Here is a 21921-nt window from a genome sequence, read left to right as displayed (position 1 = left end):
AGTGAAGTTATTAGCTTTTCTTTTATTCATTGTTTATCTTTTATAATTCTTTGTTTTATTAGTTTATTTTAAAAGATAATATGGAATATCGTTTTAATGTTACTAGTTCTTGGAGAAGAAAATAATATTTTGTACTCATTATCATCGCTAGTGTTTTATTAATTGGTAATCTTTTATACTCTTTGTTTTGATATACTTATCTTTTAAAAGATATTCTTTTAAAAGATAAAATAGAATGCCGCTTTTTTAAATACTTTATTAACATGTTAGTTCCTAAAGAAGAAAATTATGTTTTTATCTTCATTATCATCACTTCTGTTTAAATCGTTGTTTATATTTTATAATGCGTTCTTTTAAAAGAGAATTTAATAAAACTGTTTTGTCTTTTATTAAAATGATAACAAAAATGGTTTTCTTTTACATTAACATTTACTCCTATTATGTAACCTGTCTTATATATAGGTAGAATGATTTAAGGAAAGCCGTAGAAAAATAGAATTTGAAAAAAAAAAAAAACTTTAAAATGGGTGTTATTTTTACCCAGTACTAGTGTGAACTTCTTAACGGTTTCAACAAGATAAGAATTATGTCTGGGGTCCGGAAATCTATAGGTTTAAACAAATACAAAGTCCTACGATAACAAACATAGAATGGCCATACATACAGACAATATACTTAACACTATGGTACCTAATAAACGTACAGTCCACCCGATGGTAAGCGGTTATTGTAGCATACGAACGCAAACAAAACTAACCAGTATCATAAAAGCGTCGCTAATAAATAAACAACAAAAATATACAAAAACGATCATCATCAATTCACACGTTAGTTACGTAATCACAAACGATGTTTTAAAAAAACAAAAGAAATATTATTACTATAATAAAACAGACGCTGTAAAATTGACGTGAAGGTAAAATGGCGGACGCGTCAACTCAAAGTGGCGGGAGTCACGCGTTCAAAACTATTGTATATTGTTACAATGCTCTGTATGTTTACACTGTGTTTATGATCCGCTCACACGTTTTACTCTATAACGACAAACAAATGTACAATTTATGCGACGTTTTCACATAAAATACGTTGAACTGTAAAACTCGGGCTCACGTGAGTTCCTTTACGTAACGCGTTGGTCGTAATAATATAAAGTCACTTTATATTCTGTACTCAATCGATAGTTGAATGATTTTGAGATAAAAAAATTATAATAATCAACGCTTCGCACTCAACGACCCCCGTAGAATTTCCTGCTGTTTCTTCCGGGGCCCGGAAACACACATTATACAAGCACAAACGCCCAGACCACAACAAATATCTATATGGCTAATACAAATGTAAGCCAGCGCAACAGCCAGTGCTGTGAACGTTGCGTCAACGCGCCGTCAGCGCTAATAAAAAAAGCCTGCCACTTATTAAAACTCGAGACTTAGGAAAATTAAATCCTTTGTCAAAAAATCAGATCACAAAAAACAAAATCAAATGCCCTAATATTTGTAATAAGTCTTAAATATTGGTCGTAAATGGTGGCGTCAATTTACGATACCTACCGAAAGAATTAAGTAAAGTTTAGTAATGCTGTTTTTAACATTTCTAATTTTGTATAAAAATTCAAATATTGCTCGATATGGCGAATAAAACTGTACGTGTGATGCAACGCACAAATACTAATCCAATAGAAATGCAGCAAGATTACTTCCTACATATTGAGATAGAATGTAATCTCCTCGCTTAGGTTTATCATATACGTAATATGAGAGGCAATATATCAAATTGAATCTTAGAATCAAATATCGAATAAAATCTTTTAAAAGGTATGAAATGACATGTTATGATATGTAAATTAACCGTCTCGAAAACAAAGTCAAAGCAACTTATGAAGAAGAACGACTTGGTGGTGAAGACAATCTTAAAGATGACAGTATTTTAGAAATCTAACGAAAAAAATCCTGATATATTGAAATAGTATTTAAATAATTGTGTTTGCTCGCAAACGAAAAAAAAACCGACTTCAATTACATCGACAAGTAATACAACGTAGATCGACGAAAAAATAGTCAAGCAACTACGCGTTATCAAAGATTACTCAAAATGTAGTTATCAGATCTCGATAAAATTTATATGTGACCACATGATAAACACCAGCTTTCGATTAAATTAAAAATTATCAAAATCGGTACACCCAGTAAAAAGTTATTACGGATTTTCGAGAGTTTCCCTCGATTCCTCTGGGATCCCATCATCAAATCCTGGTTTCCTTATCACGGTACCAAACTAGGGATATCCCCTTTCCAACAAAAAAATAATTATCAAAATCGGTACTTCCAGTAGAAAGTTATGCGGTATAATACAACGTAGGTCGACAAAAAAAGCGTCAAGTAAAAATGCATTATTAGATATAACTCGAAAAGTAGTTGTTAGATCTCAAATAAATTTAAATGGGACCAATTGGCACACACCACCTTTCGATTCAAACAAAATTTGTCGAAATCGGTCTACCCGGTCAAAAGTTCTGATGTAACATACATAAAAAAAAAAAAAAAAAAAAAAAAAAATACAGTCGAATTGAGAACCTCCTCCTTTTTTGGAAGTCGGTTAAAAAAACAAGGCTCGAAGCATAATCCACCATGCTGCTCTACAGCGGGTTGGCGGATATATATTCCGTACTATGAGTAACGATGGCTATCAGGTGGTTCTCAATTTGACAGTATTTTTTTATGTATGTTACTTCAGAACTTTTGACAAGGTGGAACGATTTCGACCAAAAAAAAATTTAATCGAAAGGATGTGTGTGTCATTTGGTCCCACTTAAATTTATTTGAGATCTAACGACAACTTTTCGATTTATATTTAATAATGCGTTTTTATTTGACTATTTTTTCGTCGACCTACGTTGTATTATACCGCATCAATTTTTACTGGGTGTACCGATTTTGATGATTTTTAATTTAATCGAAAGCTGATGTTTATCTTGTAGTTTATCTTGTTTTTAATATTTAAATTTCATCAAGATCTGACAACAACTTTTTGAGTAATCTTTGATAACGCGTATTTACTTAACTATATTTTCGTCTACCTACGTTGTATTACTTGTCGATGTAATTGAAGTCGGTTTTTTTTTCATTTGCGAGCAAATACAATTATTATGTGTTATTAATCTCTTTTTTAGACTAGTAAGCCTTTTTTGTGCCTATTAGGACAGTCGATCTGAAGGAGTAAACTCCAGTCGTGCGTCGGAGCTGACACACACGACTTTTTTTTAACAGAAAAATGACGATGTAAATTGAATTTTGTTTTTATTTGAAACACAATTATTTTCGTTTTATGCTATAGAAGTATAACAAATCGACAATAGTTGTTATCGTCTGAACGAACAATTCCCTTACGTAAACAAGTTATTAGGAAAATCTGAACGAATATTTCATTTCAATTTTTTATATTTCTATAACTACGTAAAAATTTGATTTATATTCCGATTTATATAATAAAATAACACGTTTTAGTCCTCTGAGAATTACACTATAACACATTGCATCTTTGTTTATTTCGTGTATTGTTAACTAATGTTTACGCGAATTTCGCTCATTAGTGTTAACATAATATGTTAAGCATTTAAATTTTTAATTCTGGCAATTGTGAAATCTTATTGTTATTGTTTATTCGTTTGATACCGGACCATCTTTATTATTTGTTTTGTGGGGTAGTTGCCCAAAAAATTCCGTTATTATTCAAATTTGTGCTTCGAATAATATTAAAAGATTGTATTGATTGTAATTTCATTAGATTGTAGTTTTCTTAATGTGATTATTATTTGCTGAAGTACCGGAAGAGCATAAAGATGGAAACAGTGTCTTCTGAATAGATTTTTTGATTGGTTAGTCGCTATCTTTGTTATGAATTAGCGGGATTGTTGTCCTATAAATATGATAATTTGTAAGTGAAGAAGCAGTTATTGTTTAATTATTGTGTGGCTAATGTTGCTACACGATAAGTAGTGTATTAGTGATTAGTGTGGTAACAAATGTAGTTAAAAGTGTGTATTGTGAAAGAATAACTATAGATTTGAAATGAGAAAGAATTGTTTAGTTAAGTGTTTTTAGTTATGTTCTACACATGACCATGGTAGCTGTAAAGTATCTGAAACGTCGGGCATGTAAAAAATTTAATTAAAAAAATTTGTTACATTGCATCTTTTTGTTTGTTTATACAAAAAAAATAAATAATAATAATAATAAAGGATTCACAGATAGTGACGTAAATTTTATTAACCAGTAATTTTCAAAAAAAGTCAATTCCGCTTTTCGATATCTTTACACAAATTTTGAAAGTAATATCTTTTGTGACAGGTTATATTTTAAAATAGAGACACAACTAGAGATGGTATTAGAGAAATTGTTATTGAAATTTTGTAAAGACAAATATTGACTTTGAATTTCTCTTCAGTATTATGGAACAAATTTGCCTATTTTATGTCATATATTGAATTGATATATACGATTCAGCCAGTAACATCTCACTGCTGGGCATAAGCCTCTTTCTCCATGTACGGAGAAGAACCGGAGCTTAATCCACCAGGCAGTAATAATAGCCTGATATCCTATATAAGAAAGAAAGAAAGAAAGAAAGACATTTATTTGAGACATATACACTGCTTACAGACATACAACAAACACAATGAGAGCACAAATACATTAAAAAAGTAAAAAAAAAAGTCAAAATTAAGTAAAAATGTAACTAAAAATTTAAATAATTGATTTAAAATAAGAAAAGTAAAATTTTATCAAATAAAAATAAATAAAAAATAAAGCGAAAAGAGTAATAATAAAAAAAAGCAAAGCACCCTACTATATACATATGTATATAATAACAACCGGCGACAGCTTTATGTGTTCTCCGAGCCACGATGAGATCCACAAGAACCAACATCCAAACTGGAAACAATTTTAATAAAAATCAATTATTATTATTATAAAGAAATTTATTTAAAAAGACCTCGATAATTATTGTGTTGCTATAAAAAAAAAAAAAAAACGATTGTGCTTTAGACCACACGACTGAAGTAAAACTTCTTTAGCAATAGGCCTGCCCTGTGTCTTAGAGGAAGAGAGAAAGCTAAAAATAAGTGGGTACGACTAATGTTATATATAAAATTCTCGTGTCCACAATGTTAGTTAACATACTCCTCCGAAGGCTGGACCGATTTTTATGAAATCGATGAGAATCGGTCAACATCTATTTTTCATACCTCTAAGTTACGGAGGGGGGGGATTAAGCGGGTTAATGTTATATCATATATGTTATATGTCAAAAATAACGTTTGCGCGGTCAGCTAGTGCTAAAGTAAAAAGTATATTTTTATAATTCGAAATCAAACGTAGAAGTGTTTCCCACACAATAATAATATGTTTAACACATAAACACCGCAAAGACCACGTTATACATAGTAAAGTAGTGTGTACTTTCGTGTAATATCAGAAATGTTTTAAAAATAAACAATAGCTACATTAATTTTTTTACGCGTTATAAAATCGAAGCGTTCGCGATTTATCTTTCTGCATGTTTTTAAATGGTTGATGATTTATTTTGATAGAAGATCCAAACTAGAGACGAACTTCACCAATCGGCTTAATGGCTGAATATTATTTCATATTTATTTTAATACTAGCGACCCTTCCCGTCTTCGCACGGGTGGAAAGCTGATACTAAATATACTATAGAATGTCTTTATTCATAGTGAGAAGCCAGTTTATAGCATGGTTATTAACATAATAACAACATTCAAATATGCGTCGTTATATTACACGCTGTTACAGAATGCGTTGAAGAAATAAAGGTTCCGACTTCTTAGTAATATTTGTGTCAAATTTGAAGTAAATCCATGCAGTACTTTTCGAGTTTATCCCGGACATACATACAGACAAACAGACAAAAATTCTAAAAACTATATTTTTGGCTTCGGTATCGATTATAGATCACACCCCAAGTATTCTTTTAAAAAAATATTCAATGTACAGTTTTGACTTTCCTACCATTTTATTATAATTATGTATAGATGTTCGAAATAAAACGCGAAAGGGTCGGCAGAAAAAAATCTAGTTATTTTCACCCACCTGTTTAATAAATAAGCTTTACATCAAAATGAGCACCGTTTCATTTCGAATGAGATGACATGCTAGGGTTGCTTGCTAAAAGTTTGGTTTTACTAGTTTTGCTCTTAGAAACTATTTAAAATACAATTCCTAAATCATATACAAAAAAATCTGTGAATAGTTTAAGTTCAATTTTAAGCCCTTCCGTGCCTAATATAATTTTTTTAATTTGTAAATTGTGTTTTATATCATAACATTAAGTTTCAATTTCGCTTATCGCAGTTATTAGCGGTTAAGATGGAATCGTATTGAAAGATGGCATAGCTTACGCGTTTGCCTCAGTAAAAGCGTGTCTTGTTTTGTTCTTTTATCGCATGCACGTGACTTATCTGAAATCTGCGTAAAAATATTTGCAATAGTCCCCAGCGTGAGTTACAAGAATTGAAAAAGTCTAAAGGAGTTCTAGTGAAACTTCAAAGTTTGAGAAAAAAATATTTGGAACAAAACGACGATTCAATGAATCGTGTCAGATAAGGTAACACTTTACATTCCATTACAATAAACTATAGGTATATATTCTTTATTGCACTTAAAAATAAACTAAAATCTTGATAAAATTAATCGACTTCAAAAAAAGGAGGAGGTTACTCAATTCGACCGTATAGGTTTTGTGTATGTTCGTGGATAGCTCCGTCGTTTATGGACCGATTTTGATAATTCTTTTTTTGTTGGAAAGGAGATATCCCTAGTTTGGTACCATGATAAGGAAACCAGGATCTGATGATGGGATCCCAGAGAAATCGAGGGAAACTCTCGAAAATCCGCATAGCTTTTTACTGGGTGTACCGATTTTGATGATTTTTAATTTAATCGAAAGCCGATGTTTATCATGTGGTCATATTTAAATTTCATCGAGATCTGATTACAACTTTTGGTGTAATCTTTGATAATGCGTATTTACTTGACTATTTTTTCGTCGATCTACGTTGTATTACTTGTCGATATAATTGAAGTCAGTTTTTCTTCGTTTGCCTCCAAAGATAATTATTTTCTATTAAGAAAACGGAACCGAGTTTTATTTACTATTGCGTTCCCTTGAAGTCATCTAAATATGCATGTTTTTTGTTCTTTTTGTTATTTTCCTCAGAAACATGCAGTTTTCAAGACGTTTTCCATTAATGAATATGACACGAGTATTTTATTTACATGTAGAAGTTCCGCAGATTATTTCAGATAGTCCCAAATTTTCTTTCACTAAAGAAAAAATGTGTATGAATTCTGAGGAGAGTCTAAAGAAGACTTTGACGTGGTATGACGCTTAAATTTTTTTTATTCATTAATTATATATTCTTCAAATATTAGTCAATTAAATTTTATAATAAATGCTTAGTCAACCTAAGTACGAATACATTAAAATAGCACACGTGTGACCCGCTGAACAATCTCGACTCAATTTACATAATTATGTAAAACATTAATGTTGGCACACCCACACGTCACAATGCAATATCGCGTTATGTAAAGCTTAAAAGCTTATATCTGCATTGTAATTTCCGTCAAGCTTTTTGTACTGCATAATATTTGAAGGTTCAAGGTGAAAATTCGTCTTTGAATCCGAAACATTTGCTTGTTGCTGTAGTAGCGCTAAACTTTTACAGTTGTGGGTTCGATTTTTGCTCATGTCAAATGTTAGAATGAGTTATGTAATATATTATTTTTAACTAGCGCAGTTTGTATAGTTTGTGCTTTCTGCTTTGGGGGTTATGGGTTCGATTCTCACTCCAAGTCTGGGTGTAATATTTTATATATGTACTATTTATATGTATGTTTATCGAACAAAAAAAGTGTAGCTGTACCAGTCGGCTGTTACCTATAACAGAAGCATTAAGTTGCCTACTTTAGGAACAGACGATGGTACTCATTTTTGGATTCCTGACTCCGGGATTTACTAGCATTGTATTAAAACTTCTATAAAAAGACGATATGCTACTGTTTTGAAGACAAAATAAGCATTGCCTGTCGAAAGATATAGCCTAAGACCGAATTATACGTAAATAAAGGCTCGAATCTTAGACTGCCATACTTGTATAACATTAATTTTATTTTTATTTTATAGGTTGATAATTTTCTTAATAAAATTTATGACCATAGCAACCGCACTTAGTAACCGAGAATCCAACCATCATTTTTACAATCACTGCTCGAAATAAATGGGTTTCATACCTACTTACCACCATCTATACAAATAAATAATATTGGAGTGTCTGTTTGTAATATTAAAATAACCGCTTTTTACTAAATGCATGTGGCGCGGTACATATACCAAAATAACATTTTTTACAATTTTTGTCTGTTTGTTCCGGCTAATCTCTGAAACGGCTGGACGGATACTAACGGGACTTACTAGCAGTTAGTTAGCTGATGTAATAAGGAGAAACATAGGCTACGTTTAATTTCGAAATTTATATATTTTGTAACTCTGCTAACTAAACAATATTTTTTTTCAATTCTACGCGGACGAAGTCGCGGACACAGCAAGTCGGTAATAAAACTATCGTCACCACTAAAACAGAACGTTTTACACGCAATAAGAATTTTTAAAACAAAATATCAAATGCTTGTGACGTATAAAAAAAAAATCACGTAGGATCAAAGTCAATAAAACGTAGATCAAAGCTTCGATTTGTGTATTTTTCATAATAATGGCTTTTAGAATTTCAGCTTACGAGTTCATTTCCCAGAACACTATCGAAAATTGAGTTATATCTCATGACCTTAATTAAAAATGCGTTAGGTCACTTTTTTATTCCAGCTTGAACTTTGGACTTTGTTACAGTGTTTAGAGTACTTTTGAAGTAAAACTTTTTTACGATACCTGGTGAATACGTGACGAGAGTGTTGCAAAAAGTGTGATCAGGTGAAGCGAACGGAACTTGAGGAAGATATAAGTTAGAGTTAAAAAAGTTTTACTTCAGTCGTGTGGTCTAAAGCTCACTAGTTTCTTGTTTTGAATTTTCTTATTATATTTAGAAGATAGAAGTATGTTGGGCTCTATGCATATAGTATAATTAGGGTAAAAAAATCTTAAAAGAAATTGCTAAAAGGAGGAACAAAAAAATTGTAATCTAAAATTATACGAACTTATGTGTTCACTTCCTAAAACATCATCAAAAGATTCACAAATGCAATACTCAATTAAGGACAGAGAGTAGAAAGATAATTGTAGATGAAAAGGGGATCTAGATAGATAACTTCATCTCAATATCTCCTAAGAGTACCTTCAAAAGTATGATACCTACTGCGCTGATAAAACGAAACAAACTAAATGAAAATATCATTACATTTATAGTTATTCGAATATTTAATAACGCGTTTCTTATAGTCTTACCTCCACAAATCCTGATTTCTCGAAAATATTGAGATACAGGAACCGTATACGGAAATCTACTCTAGAATCCACATACTTTTTCTTAAACTGAAAAGGTTTTAATTTAAACGGTTTTTAATTAAGTATACATATATTAATGTAGATTTTATTATTCCATAATAAACCTCCAATTATATTTCCAGGTACGGTGACATGGTTCCGGGCACAATTGCTGGTAAGATCGTGGGCGGTGTCTGCTCACTGTCCGGTGTGCTGGTGATAGCTCTGCCAGTACCCGTCATCGTCTCCAACTTCTCCCGGATCTACCACCAGAACCAACGAGCTGATAAGAGAAAGGCGCAGAGGGTGAGTTGGAATTTATACGTGTATTTTAATTAGACACATTTAACAGAAGTTTATTGGCAAGACTGAAAAATACTAAAGACCGGTTTAAAAATCTTCGATTACCTAATTCGGATTTTGCTTTGGAATTCGTAAGGAGCTTAGTTCGACATTTAATCTATACTAAGCTTATACTGAAAAGTTTTTCCCAGACATCTTTAGATAGACCAGTTCAGAAAGATGTTTGTGATGCTCCGTCAGTCGACGTTCATATACCACAGTAATTGCTCATCATCAAACAAAGCGTAAACTTTTTTGTTGTGGTATATAGTAAAAAAAGGAATAATATATAGAACCAATAGCTAACATATATGTATTCTATATTTGTGATATTTTGATTCATTAAATGTTTGAATGACACGCCACTCATGGATTTGAATCTAGATAGATTTGTCTGTAAAGGCTTTGTAACACTGTAATTCAACTTACAAAAGAAAATCGGTGACTATAAATGCTAGTAAATTTGGCAGAAATCTTTAACGCACGAATATATAATTGTCAAAACATAACTCTATCAATTTTGAAATGAACGCAACTATTATTTATGTAGGCAATAAATAATCCTCAAGAATACAGTCACATAAAGATAACAATTCTCAGAAGCTTGACATTTAGAGCTTAGCGCCACTGCCAACACTATTTCACGAACCTTATACTATTTTCAGAAAGCTCGTTTGGCTCGAATCCGTATTGCCAAAGCGTCGTCCGGCGCAGCTTTCGTATCGAAGAAGAAGGCTGCAGAAGCTCGTCTCGCTGCACAGGAGTCTGGAGTGGAGTTGGATGATGCTGGAAGGGATGAAGACATTTTCGAATTGCAGCATCATCATCTGTTACGATGCTTGGAGCGTACTACGGTTGGGTTAAGCGATTTTTCACTATATTTTTTTGATTGAAGCACAGTCAAAATCTAGAACAGCCCTATTGGAAAAGTAATAGTTTTTTTTTATTTCATTTTTTTATTTTTTAAACAGTAACAATGCCATTGACTTGGCATATTAACATTCGAAGTTCTACATTTTAAAAATACAATAAGAAAAGAAATGTATTAAATTATTTGTGTGTTCTACAATTTATAAGTCACAGTTGTTCTCAATATTAAGTAAAGGAATACAAATCAAAATATAAATAAACAACAATTATGCAGTACACGGGGTAGGATAACAAACATTTAAGAGATGCAAGCATAATGTTTGTGCGCAGAATGCGGGTTCATGTCCAATACCGTGCAGACAACACGCTCACAGACAGGCTTATGAACATATACAGTATGTTAACTTATTCAATATAATTTAAAAATAGCTAATATTTTTTATTTTTTATTTTTATGTTTATCGTATTAGGTATACGTATATATATTTATATATAAAGAGCTACATTACGTTTTACAACAATGTATGGCAAACTAGAAATAATAATAATTATAATGATTCAAATTCATTCATAATATTTTGTGTATAATATTGTTTTAATTTGTATTTTACATTTGTTACGCTTAGTTTGTTTCTAAAATTGACTGGTAATTTATTATAAATTCTAGGTATCGGGTAGCTACACGTTCGCCTACCGTAAGAATTTGAAGACTTAGCGTTAGTGATCATATCTTTCTGATGGTTCCTCTTTGTGACAATTTTAGCATCTAAAGACATAAGAAACCGCTGCGAGTTAAGGAATTGATACATCAATAGCGCACACTCAACCTTTTCATATTTCGGCATTATTTCACAATAGCCAAATAAGGCGCGATAGTTTTTCTTGAACTTCATTTTAACCTTGTTAGGTACTATTTGTTTGAGCAGTCTAATTTGTATGATATAAATTTTGCTAAGGTATGTTGTGTTGTATAGGTTCGCCTATAACTTGTAATACCATATGATATAACAGAATCTCCCAGAGAAATATAGATTTCGTAAGGTCTTAAGCGACACTTTATTTTTAAGTACACGTATTTTGGATAATAAAGCTCGTAACTTATCACATATCATCTCTATTTGAGGAGTCCAATTGAATCTATCATCCGCAACCATCCCTATATACATAGCGTTCCTGACTTGCTCAATGCTCTCACATCCGCCAACACATTGTTTCCCTAACTTACAAAACTCTAGAATTATCACAGCCAAATAATACAGCTCTGAAACAGTGTTTTGTTGCTGTGGTGCGTAGTCAGAGCTCTTGGGAAGGGTCGGGTATGGAACAAATAAAAAATATTCCGTCACCATCAAGTTATGATATTATTAGACACATAAGACCAAAATATTTCACGACATGCCTTAGTAATGTAAATTTTTAGTAAATGTTATTACAAAAACATAGCCAAATCCACAAAATTATACAAATCAGATAGACGTATTCGAATATGACTAGTTTTTGTGAATTTTGTACCAAAATATAGACTACAACAAAAAACACCTTTTACAAATTCCAGGATCGGGAGTTCGTAGAAATGGAGAACCCCTACAATGGTGCTGCTAAACGGCCAGGATCGCCCTCACCATTAGCGTCGCCCGCGCACTCGGGCCGCGCCCCGGCATTGCTCGCCTGCTGCGCGCGCTGTGGTTGCTGTCCACAGAAATATCAGGTATATATTATTTTATAGTATTATATTATACCTCTACATGGAGAGTAAATTTAGAGATTTGTTCGTGATGCTAAAAATATGCGAGAATTTATTGCGATTTTTTTATAAGAATAAAAAAAAAATCAAATTCTTTTACTTAATGTAATAATCGTAATGAAATCATTGTTTGACTGAAATGTTATATTGTGTTACACGGAGTTCAAAAGTGTTACAATTTGTTGTTTAACTTTTGCTAGTAAATGTTATATTAAAAGATTTACATTTCAAAGTTAGGTTTTTTAAGGTTACTTAAGTTATTTAAGTAATGTAGTCTAGGCTTCATATCTTAAGTTTAATTTTCTTTTGTTATAATTTAACAAATATCATTCGTAATTAGTTTTTTTCATCAATTTAAAACTGATAACATCTTAAATTGACACGTAAAATATCAAACATAAATGGCATGATATTACGTAAATGTCAAGATATTACATAAAATGTAATACATGATATTACTCAAAATCTCGTTTGTACATCATTGAATATTCTGACGACAGTGGCGCCGACGTTCGGTTCGGTGCGTGAGTCCAATCGGCCTCGCCTCGTTCCCGTGTCGTGAGGTACAGAGCACTCAGCACTCGTTGTCGCGTACCAATTACGTATCGGTTTTAAACATAATAAATGTTTAAAGAAATGTATGAAACTGGTGCTACACTTGTGACCCAACACAAAGAGGTTATAGTTCAGTGAAAATGGTAACAAACATTTAAATTGCATTTTAATTTTATCGGTAATCATAACCGTTTCATACTTTTTTCTTTAATTGCTACATGAAAATTCTATGGCCAATTTTTTTTGTTTTGTTTCATGTTCACTGTCTCTTTTATTTTATTTCTATTATGATTTATTTATATTTATAAATTACAGTATTTTTTTAGTATTTACAATTCGATCGTTTTGTTTCTTTTTTAAATTTTGGTCGTAGAAATCGAAAATATAATATGAAATACGTAATCGGGGCCATTTTGTTGCTTGTGTGGCTAGACCTCCGTGTTATGTTCCCTGAGTGCTTATACATTAAAAAACCCCTTTGACAAATAAAAAAAATATATGCTTCCGCCTTTTTTATCGTAAGCACAGAATATATTATGCTATTTGTCCGCTAGTCCACACAATTTGACCTCTGTGACCTGTGTTGCCAGAATAAAAAAAATACGGTCGGCTAAACGAGCTTGCAAAATGTTCTAAAATATATACAATACAGTATTATGTATATAATGAAGGTAGGTATTTATAAATACAATAAAATTATATAGAAATTTTTAATAGACAATATTTGATTATGTATTTATAATATTAAAGAGGTAAGTATTTATTTAGTATTTAATTATACTTGAAGGAAACAAAACTTAGAACCATATTTATAATGTCTTAAAGTACTAATACATAGGTTTATACCCCAATTTTTACTTGACAACAAATTTTATTTATCTATTGTTAATTTAAGTTAAATTATTTAAAGTGTATTTAATAATAAATAAAATAATATGTAACTGTACTAAAAATATGTAAGTATATTATTTGTAAACAAACACAAACATAAATACAAATTAAAAAAAAAAAATTAAAAGTGAATCTCAGTCACCACTTGGCTCTGACAGGTCCTGCTTTTAGACTCGAGTAGAAAGCGAGCTCGTGGCGCTCGCAGGTATACGGCGACCTCCCGACCCTCGGATACCTCAGTCTCAGCAGCCCCCAGTGAAGACCCCCTACCAGTACGTCTATCCCGTATTACCACGCAGCGGGTCAAAAACAGCGGCTATATTCTTTCTGATACATAATTTCCCCGCCCTTTTTTCTGTCACTTTTGACATATTCGCTGTGTGGTAAAAACTGGAATATGGCTTTCAATGTCTGCAGGGTGTTGGCTGCTATGTCGCTTTATGGTCATATCTATAAGTATTATAATATTATATTTGTAATAAATGTCTGTATATCGTAAGCTTGCGCTGTGGTGCTGTTGTTGTAAATTTATTCGACGTGTATTGTTAAATTTATTGTATAAGTTATATGATTATTGTTAATGAATCGCATTATTATTTCGTTTATTAATAAAGTTAGACAGACAATGTTATTCGGTGTTGTCATTTAAAAATTTAAAATTAATAATAATGCGATTTTGTTTGAAAAGTAGATCCACGAGTGTTGTAATTGTAAAATGATGTTGTAGTTTCATTGTTTGCAAGTGTTATTATGAATTGTAGTCGCCAACACACTGCTCACATATGGCAGACTGACAGGGTGGCAATACATACTAGTATTTTATTATTATTATTATTATTATTTTTATTTTCAAATGTAAATGGCGCCAGGAAGGCCTTATGTCATTTTCATGTGCTATCGGGTTTGACATATCATGTTTTACAGATAATATATACGTGACACTGGCGAAATCGACAGTGCTCCCTGGCACAACTGAAAGCCATTAAGCACAAGAATAATAAAATACAGCTAATACATATCAAATAAATAAACACACTCACAAACACCATTACATACTGATGGGTCTACATAAAAAAAACTATTTTTTTTCATTGGCATGCTTCCAGCACAAAAACCACACTTTTTCCATACATTTGCGACTCAATCACTTGTCAAGATGTTTTCTTTTTTTTTATGCATATATGTTATATGTATTTATGAACTTTCGGTGATTATTTATGTATAAATATATTTCCAAGCTTGTTCTCGATGTTGAATGCTTTAAATAAATGACTTTTATGATTATGTAGATAAAATGAGCTAATTATACGGCTTTAACTTGGTAACTGTATATATTGATGTAAGAAATAAATAATTAATGTTTTTAATTGTGTTGAGTAACGTTTAAAATATATTATGTATTTAATATAAAATCCTATAAAAATAAAATTATTAATCAATGCCATCTATTGACGATTGACTCAACTACTCTCTTGCTACTTTTGAAAAGATTCTCTATCATATTTCTTTTTTTCTCTTTCACAGCAAGCATGCGGCAAATACATTCCAGCGGGTAGCACGGTCCAGGGTAATCAGACTGGCGTAGCAATGGACGGGACATATTTAGTCGAAGCATCCTTCTAGGACCCGACAACTAGCGCTCATGTTGAGAGCTACGTGTGAATATGACTTTACGTGGAATTGTGGTTCCATTAAAATCCGCAGATTTTCGCGCAAATGAACTATTATTAAAATTACGTGTACTGTCTTGTTAATTTTAACACGATACTGCCTAATGTTTGACAAATGTCATGTTTGTGTGTGTGAACTTTTAATGGAGATCTGGCCTTGAAAACTTTTATGTACCAGTGGTCTCTGATTACGTCTTTAAAGAGCTCTAAAAATTTTGTTAGAAATTGAATATTAACTCAAAAAGCTAAAGTGAACTTAGAATTATGGAGTACAGTTCACGTAATCAAACGTACGTTGCGATACTAAAGTACATACACATGCGTATGGGGGTTGACGTGAATAGGTTAACGAGCATAAACGTGAATGGGTTAAGTATTTTTAGTATATGTCAATTTATAAATAATAATTGAATCGCTGATTAGGTTCGTGATTAAAGTGTGAAACAGATTTGAGAAATTTGTGTCGTGGGATGTCCAGTTCTGTCTGAGCCACGTGTCAGTAACACATTACGTGTACTCATTTGAGCACGCTGTATTATGTTCAGCGTTGTATCTCTGTGTTTCAGATCTCCATTAAAAGGTAATATCAATTTTAAATGCGGTTTCTTTTATTCGTATAGTTATGAAACAGTATTAATAAGATTTTTAATATTAGCAAATTATACGATTGGTTCGATTGCGCCCCATGTTGTATAAGGATTTTCCGCTTCCGAAAATCGTTAGTAAAAGACAAAAAATTAGGTTCTCGAAAGATTCACTCTAGTCAATAGTTGAAGTCATATCAATATCGGTAACTGAAAATTTAATCTCTTAGCTAATTCTGAAGATTTTTATTTGATCCACTAGGTCACTAGTGCCTTCGATGATTTATTATAATAATATATAAACTATATTACTGTTACTCTGTGTTAGTGAATAATAGTAAATAGATATTCTTGTATGTATTTAAAAATTAATCGACGGGGTGTTTGGACACGTAGCACTTCGAACGTAGTAATATATGTATTATTCTACTCTAATCTCTGATTGAATATAGAGATATCGTACGTTATTAAGTAAAGCTGGGGCAATTATCTCTTCAGATATTATATGTCTGTCTGTATATTATATATCTAATATACCCAAGTGTTATAGTAAATATTTGAGGTAATTGCGGTAAAATACTATATGTACTGCTCATTGTTTCTATAGATAAAAAATTTATGTTTTTTATTCAATTAGTACTTAATAACGGGGTTATTTGGTGCTACGTGTCATACATTGCGAACTATCGTTAACTATTATCGATTTACGACTGGTCGAAACTCGCAATGAATTATAAACAATGAAATACATTTGATTTCGAATGTAGGCCCCTATTACTAGATATTGAAATCTTATGATTGCTATAGGTAAAATGTTTTGTATAGATACATGAATTTATGTGGTTAATAAATAGATAATTATTTGAAAGGTAAATGTTATATTATAGTTGTAAGATAAAATCATGAGTGTATTGCATTGAATGCATGTTTTAGAAGATATTCAATAAAAGTTTTTCACAGGTATATATATGGGATGTGTGACGTTATTTAGGTTAACATAATGATTGAATGACGTATTAAAACTTGTGGAAAACTTAAATACTGTAGTTATTTATATAAACCGAATTCGATGTTAAAATATCTCTTCCAAAATATTGCCATTGTTTCTTATATATAAAAAAATTAAAGAAATATTCAATAAATTTGGTAATATAATAAAAGTAAAATTAATATGTAAGTCGGTTAACAGATAGATCTCTTCATAAATTGTAGGTAATGTTTCCTAAGTCCTAGTGAAATTGAAATATGTTGAAAACGGAACAAGAACGAATACGTTTAAAATATTTATTAATTATGCATTAAATTAATATTCATATTACAGAATATAAAATTCCTTAAAAAGCTATATATTATATTTGTGTTCGAGCAGCGCCACCTATTGACAGTTGAGTTAAAGTACCCTTAAAATATAATTATATAAAAGATTGTCTTTCATATCACAATATATGTACCGTTAAGTCTTTGTTAAATCCTCCCTGTGATTCTATGGCTGTTTAATAGTATATGGGAAATGCAGCTATTAAGGACATAGCAAGAACCTATTAGTTTAGACTAGTTTTAATGATTTGTTATGTACTTATATATGTTAATAGTGTATTTATGACATTTATATATGTTATTTGTTTGTTTAAATATTTCTATTAACTATTTGATTTTTTTTACTTAACCCTTTTTCTCAAAAAATGTCTCTAGTCTTAAAGTTGACTGATATTCATTGCATCAAAACTATCACGAAAGAAAATATTAAATATAGCTGGTAGTGCCATCTAGGTTTCGTTACACGTAACATTTCAATTTAGTGGTTTTACTAGATGTCTTGTCTTGAGAGCTAAAAGTTGCATTTACCCAAATAAAATTTTATTTATTTAATGTTTCTTTATAATAATGTGTTGAGTTTATGTTTGCTATTGTTATGGCCTATGTATATCTTGTATAGTATTTTATGTGGATTTAAAAAATCAGTTTGTTAATATCGAATTGTTATGTTTAAGTTTTGTAAATATTTGTAATATTAAATTAGGACATTTCGATAGTAAAATTTCAATTCTTAAAACTAGCAGTATAGTTTCAATGTGTAAAATATGACATCAAATTATTTGCCAAAATAATTTATATTAATGGCGTCATAATTATGTAATTTCGTTGTATTTAAAAATGTCGACAAGCGATATCTTTGATGTCGAGACGAAATTATTTTCGGTTTTTAATTTTGTGTCCATAAAGTTTTTTTTTCTTGTTTTTATAATCTTTGTACCTACTAATATAAAAGTAACTTATTTAATAGAATGATATATTAACTATTCGCAAGTGTTTTGCGCAGATTGCAGAATTTTTATCACCGTTGGACTATTTTTATTATTTATAATAGTCCAAAGTCTCAGTGTTTATATTTTATTATTTTTTTTTATAAATGTATATCGAATTTGGCTATATGTTGATACAAGTGCACGTTGAATTAAAAAGTTGTATTTAAGTGCTCAAAAGACGGGTAGCGCCATCTATTTTTTATTTCCCATAACACTTAAGTCACATTAATTAATCAGTGAAAAAACTAGAATAGGTCTTTATTCTATATATATAATTAGAATTCTTATCTAACAATTACAAAAATTTTGTTCAAATGTAAACACAGGAGACATATAGTCTAGATGGATGATAATCTGCAATTAATGAATATAACGCATATATTAGATTAATTAAAATTTTAAACGATATCAATTAAGTCATTTGTTGATTAAATCGAGATGTTACGAGTTGATGACTGTGTCTAAATAATATTGTGAATGTTCAGGCTACTGGTCACGAAAACGTTGTTGAAGTTGTTATATGCGTAAAGTTACCATATACAAAAAAAAAACTTGTACGTAATGAGTTATGAGAATATTTATAACATAATATAGTTTGAATGTTAAGTTTTTATCTGACTTTTGTACCGGTCGTGGGTTATATCTTTTCTCCCGATAAATGTGTGTATAGGTTACATAATTGTCAAGCATGCATAGTGCTTAAATACCATTGAAAATATATCCAAAAGAGTACGTTCTTTATTTTAAAATTTTAAAAAATTATGTGGTGTCATGGGACACCAGGTAGGAACGAAATTCCTTCGGATAGTATAAAAGCAACACAATTTGAAAAAAAAATATGTTGAATTTTATATATATTTCCTAGTTCTTGATTTTTTTTATTTTGTTGATTGGTTTTTAATTAAGTACATAAAAGTATTTAGGAAATTTAGTATTTTAGAAAATAACATATACCGTAAAATAAAATAAATCTAATAAAATAATGATAATAATAATTCAAACTATTAGGTGAAATAAAAAAAAAAAACATGTATATTTGTTTATTTTTGTTGACAGTATAAAATTACATAAATAGTTTCAAAAAAGTTTATACAGTCGTGTGACTGATATTACGTCACTTCCGTTATATATTTTTCTTACGGTTTTAGTATCCCATTTTTTTCAGTTCGGTCGCTCAGCCAAATGTCAAAAGCCTGCCGTAAGGAACTTCGTTCCAATAAATGTCTTTTTTATGGAGGATATTTTAACAAAAAAAGAAAAAGTTTTTTTTTATTAAAGTTACAAATACCTTTACAGTATATTTTTTATGTAGTAACTTATATGGAATGGACACGCTTTCGTGACTAGTACGTCGTAGTTCGTCGCTGGACCAATGGAGATCTTCTTTGTAGGGTACAATTGAAGTAGGGTAATATAATTGTCAAAATATTGTCGAAGTGAATGTGGATATTAAATTTTGACAAATTGTGGGCCAATTTCACCAGTTGCTAACCAAATTAATCCGTTACGTAATTTATGCTGCATCAGATAAAACACTCTTAGGCTCTGTTTGTCTTATGTACTAAACTACAACTTTTGGATGCTGCAAATAGAACTATCGAAAAGATAAAGTTTGATGGAGAGAAATCAAAATATAGCCTAAGCGTTTCTCGTTTAACAACAGGTGAAATAGATCCTTTTTAGAAGTGACATTGCCAGTAACGCCATCTATGATGTGTTTTGGAGAACAAAAGAATATGTAATAGTAAAGATATATTTTTCTTTAAATGAACAATCGTAATTCACTAGATTATTTCTGAAAGAATACAAATAAACATGAAGATTTTTCTTTGTTTTACTTACCTATCACTTGTAGTTATTAGTACAACGACTAATCAGCGGCTCTATTCACGTCTAAAATAAAACTTATCTAAAATATTTTTGGTCTCTGAGCTCATTGCTGGTATTACAAATTGTTTATTTAATTTTTACAGTTTTGAAAGTAGCCTACAGTAAATATGCAGTTATAAACTTATACAAAAATTTGAGTTACATAAAAATGAAGTTTTTTTTGAATGTACTAAGTTGGGATTTAAAGACAAGACTGACACGTCTTTAATATATAAAACCCTCGGTCAAACAGTGCTGCATTTTAGAACTTTGAAGTGAGTTTGGTTTTAAAATATATTTAAATTTTTTTTTTTCAAAATCAGTATGATTAATATTTATTTTTGTTTAAAATTCAGTTAAATACAAAATGTGTGGGTGATAAAATATTTTGTAAAGCAAAGAAAAAAGCATAATAAGTACCTATATAATCATTTATATTTACCTATGATCAAAAATAAAAAAAATAGTACCTATGCATTTTCAGTACCTATCTGTGTTTCCTGCCACATTTTCAAGTTTCTTCTAAGGTAAACCTCATCTCTGCTTTCTAGGGAAAGTGTGAATGTGTGAATGTGTCAAGATTAAGGTCAAACGCAAGTGGGTTGTGCAGAAAAATATCTTAAAAAACGTTTCAAATATTGATAGACTGGCAGTGTTACGTTTTAAGTAAATGTGTCAATAATAATTTTTAAATAATATAAATAAATATCACAATAACTTGATACGATCGTATTTCCAATATTTTAATATGTAAATGAATATTAATATTTTCTAACATTAATAATACGCCTTAAACAACAACAAGAACAACAACAACAATCAATTGTTATTGTTGTTTAATTAATATTGTTGTTATGAAGTATTGCAAATGCTATTGTATCGCAAATATGTAGTACTTAATTGTAAGTTAAATCTTCGGTTATAAACCTTTAATTTTGTATATAATGATTTTATTATATTTTATTAATATATTACTAAACTCAATAATGACAATTAAATGAGAAGTTTGCTCGAAATCAAATTCTTTTAATTACAGAACCAAGACAGCCTTTAAACATCTCCCCACCAGGTAAGAGACCTACTCCATTTAAGACATGATTTAGGGCTTAATTTTCAACGTTGCTCTATCATGCTGGCCATATTTGAAATCGATTTTATGTTGTCAGTTAAATAGAAAGTTTTAAAGTTTTTACTTTTATTAAAATTATTTTTTTCTTATATATTTTTTTTATATTTACATGTTAGTATTATATATTATTTTAAAGGTATTTACAATTGAAGAGCGACGATTTTCTACAATCAATATGGCGATGACCGCAGAGGCGCAGAGTACTGATATGACACTGGTGTCATCTAGTGAGCTTGATGTGTAGTTTTATAAAGGATCTTTTATCTAAAAAAATAATGTTGTTAACAGATTTCCCAGTAATAACCTTACTTTTAGAAATTTTTGAAAAATGTCATTTTTCCTTTTAACTGACGATATCCTAGTAAATAATAATAAATGGTTTATGTATACTACTGTAAAATGTAAAAAAAAAATCGAGAATCACGAATACGAAACAATACCTACA

The 21921-nt window shown here is 30.5% G+C and overlaps 1 protein-coding gene across 3 annotated transcripts in view; it reads left to right on the top strand.

Annotated features, from left to right (window-relative positions):
• Positions 1 to 15541, top strand: part of LOC123666584 (potassium voltage-gated channel protein Shal) — a 101535-nt gene extending 85994 nt beyond the window's left edge. The window contains exons 2-6 of one of the 3 annotated variants that reach the window (XM_045600687.1): positions 9660 to 9822; positions 10524 to 10712; positions 12284 to 12436; positions 14077 to 14190; positions 15443 to 15541. In XM_045600687.1, coding sequence (XP_045456643.1) covers positions 9660 to 9822; positions 10524 to 10712; positions 12284 to 12436; positions 14077 to 14190; positions 15443 to 15541 — 718 coding nt within the window. The remainder of the gene's footprint in view (positions 1 to 9659; positions 9823 to 10523; positions 10713 to 12283; positions 12437 to 14076; positions 14191 to 15442) is intronic. The other 2 variants (XM_045600689.1, XM_045600690.1) reach the window with 2 other exon arrangements.
• The last annotated feature ends 6380 nt before the right edge of the window (positions 15542 to 21921 follow it).

The sequence above is a fragment of the Melitaea cinxia genome, chromosome 26 (assembly GCF_905220565.1).
Source record: "Melitaea cinxia chromosome 26, ilMelCinx1.1, whole genome shotgun sequence".
Classification (NCBI taxonomy): Eukaryota; Metazoa; Arthropoda; class Insecta; order Lepidoptera; family Nymphalidae; genus Melitaea; species Melitaea cinxia.
Note: the sequence above shows the minus strand (reverse complement) of the source record. Positions and strands in the feature narration are given on the sequence as shown.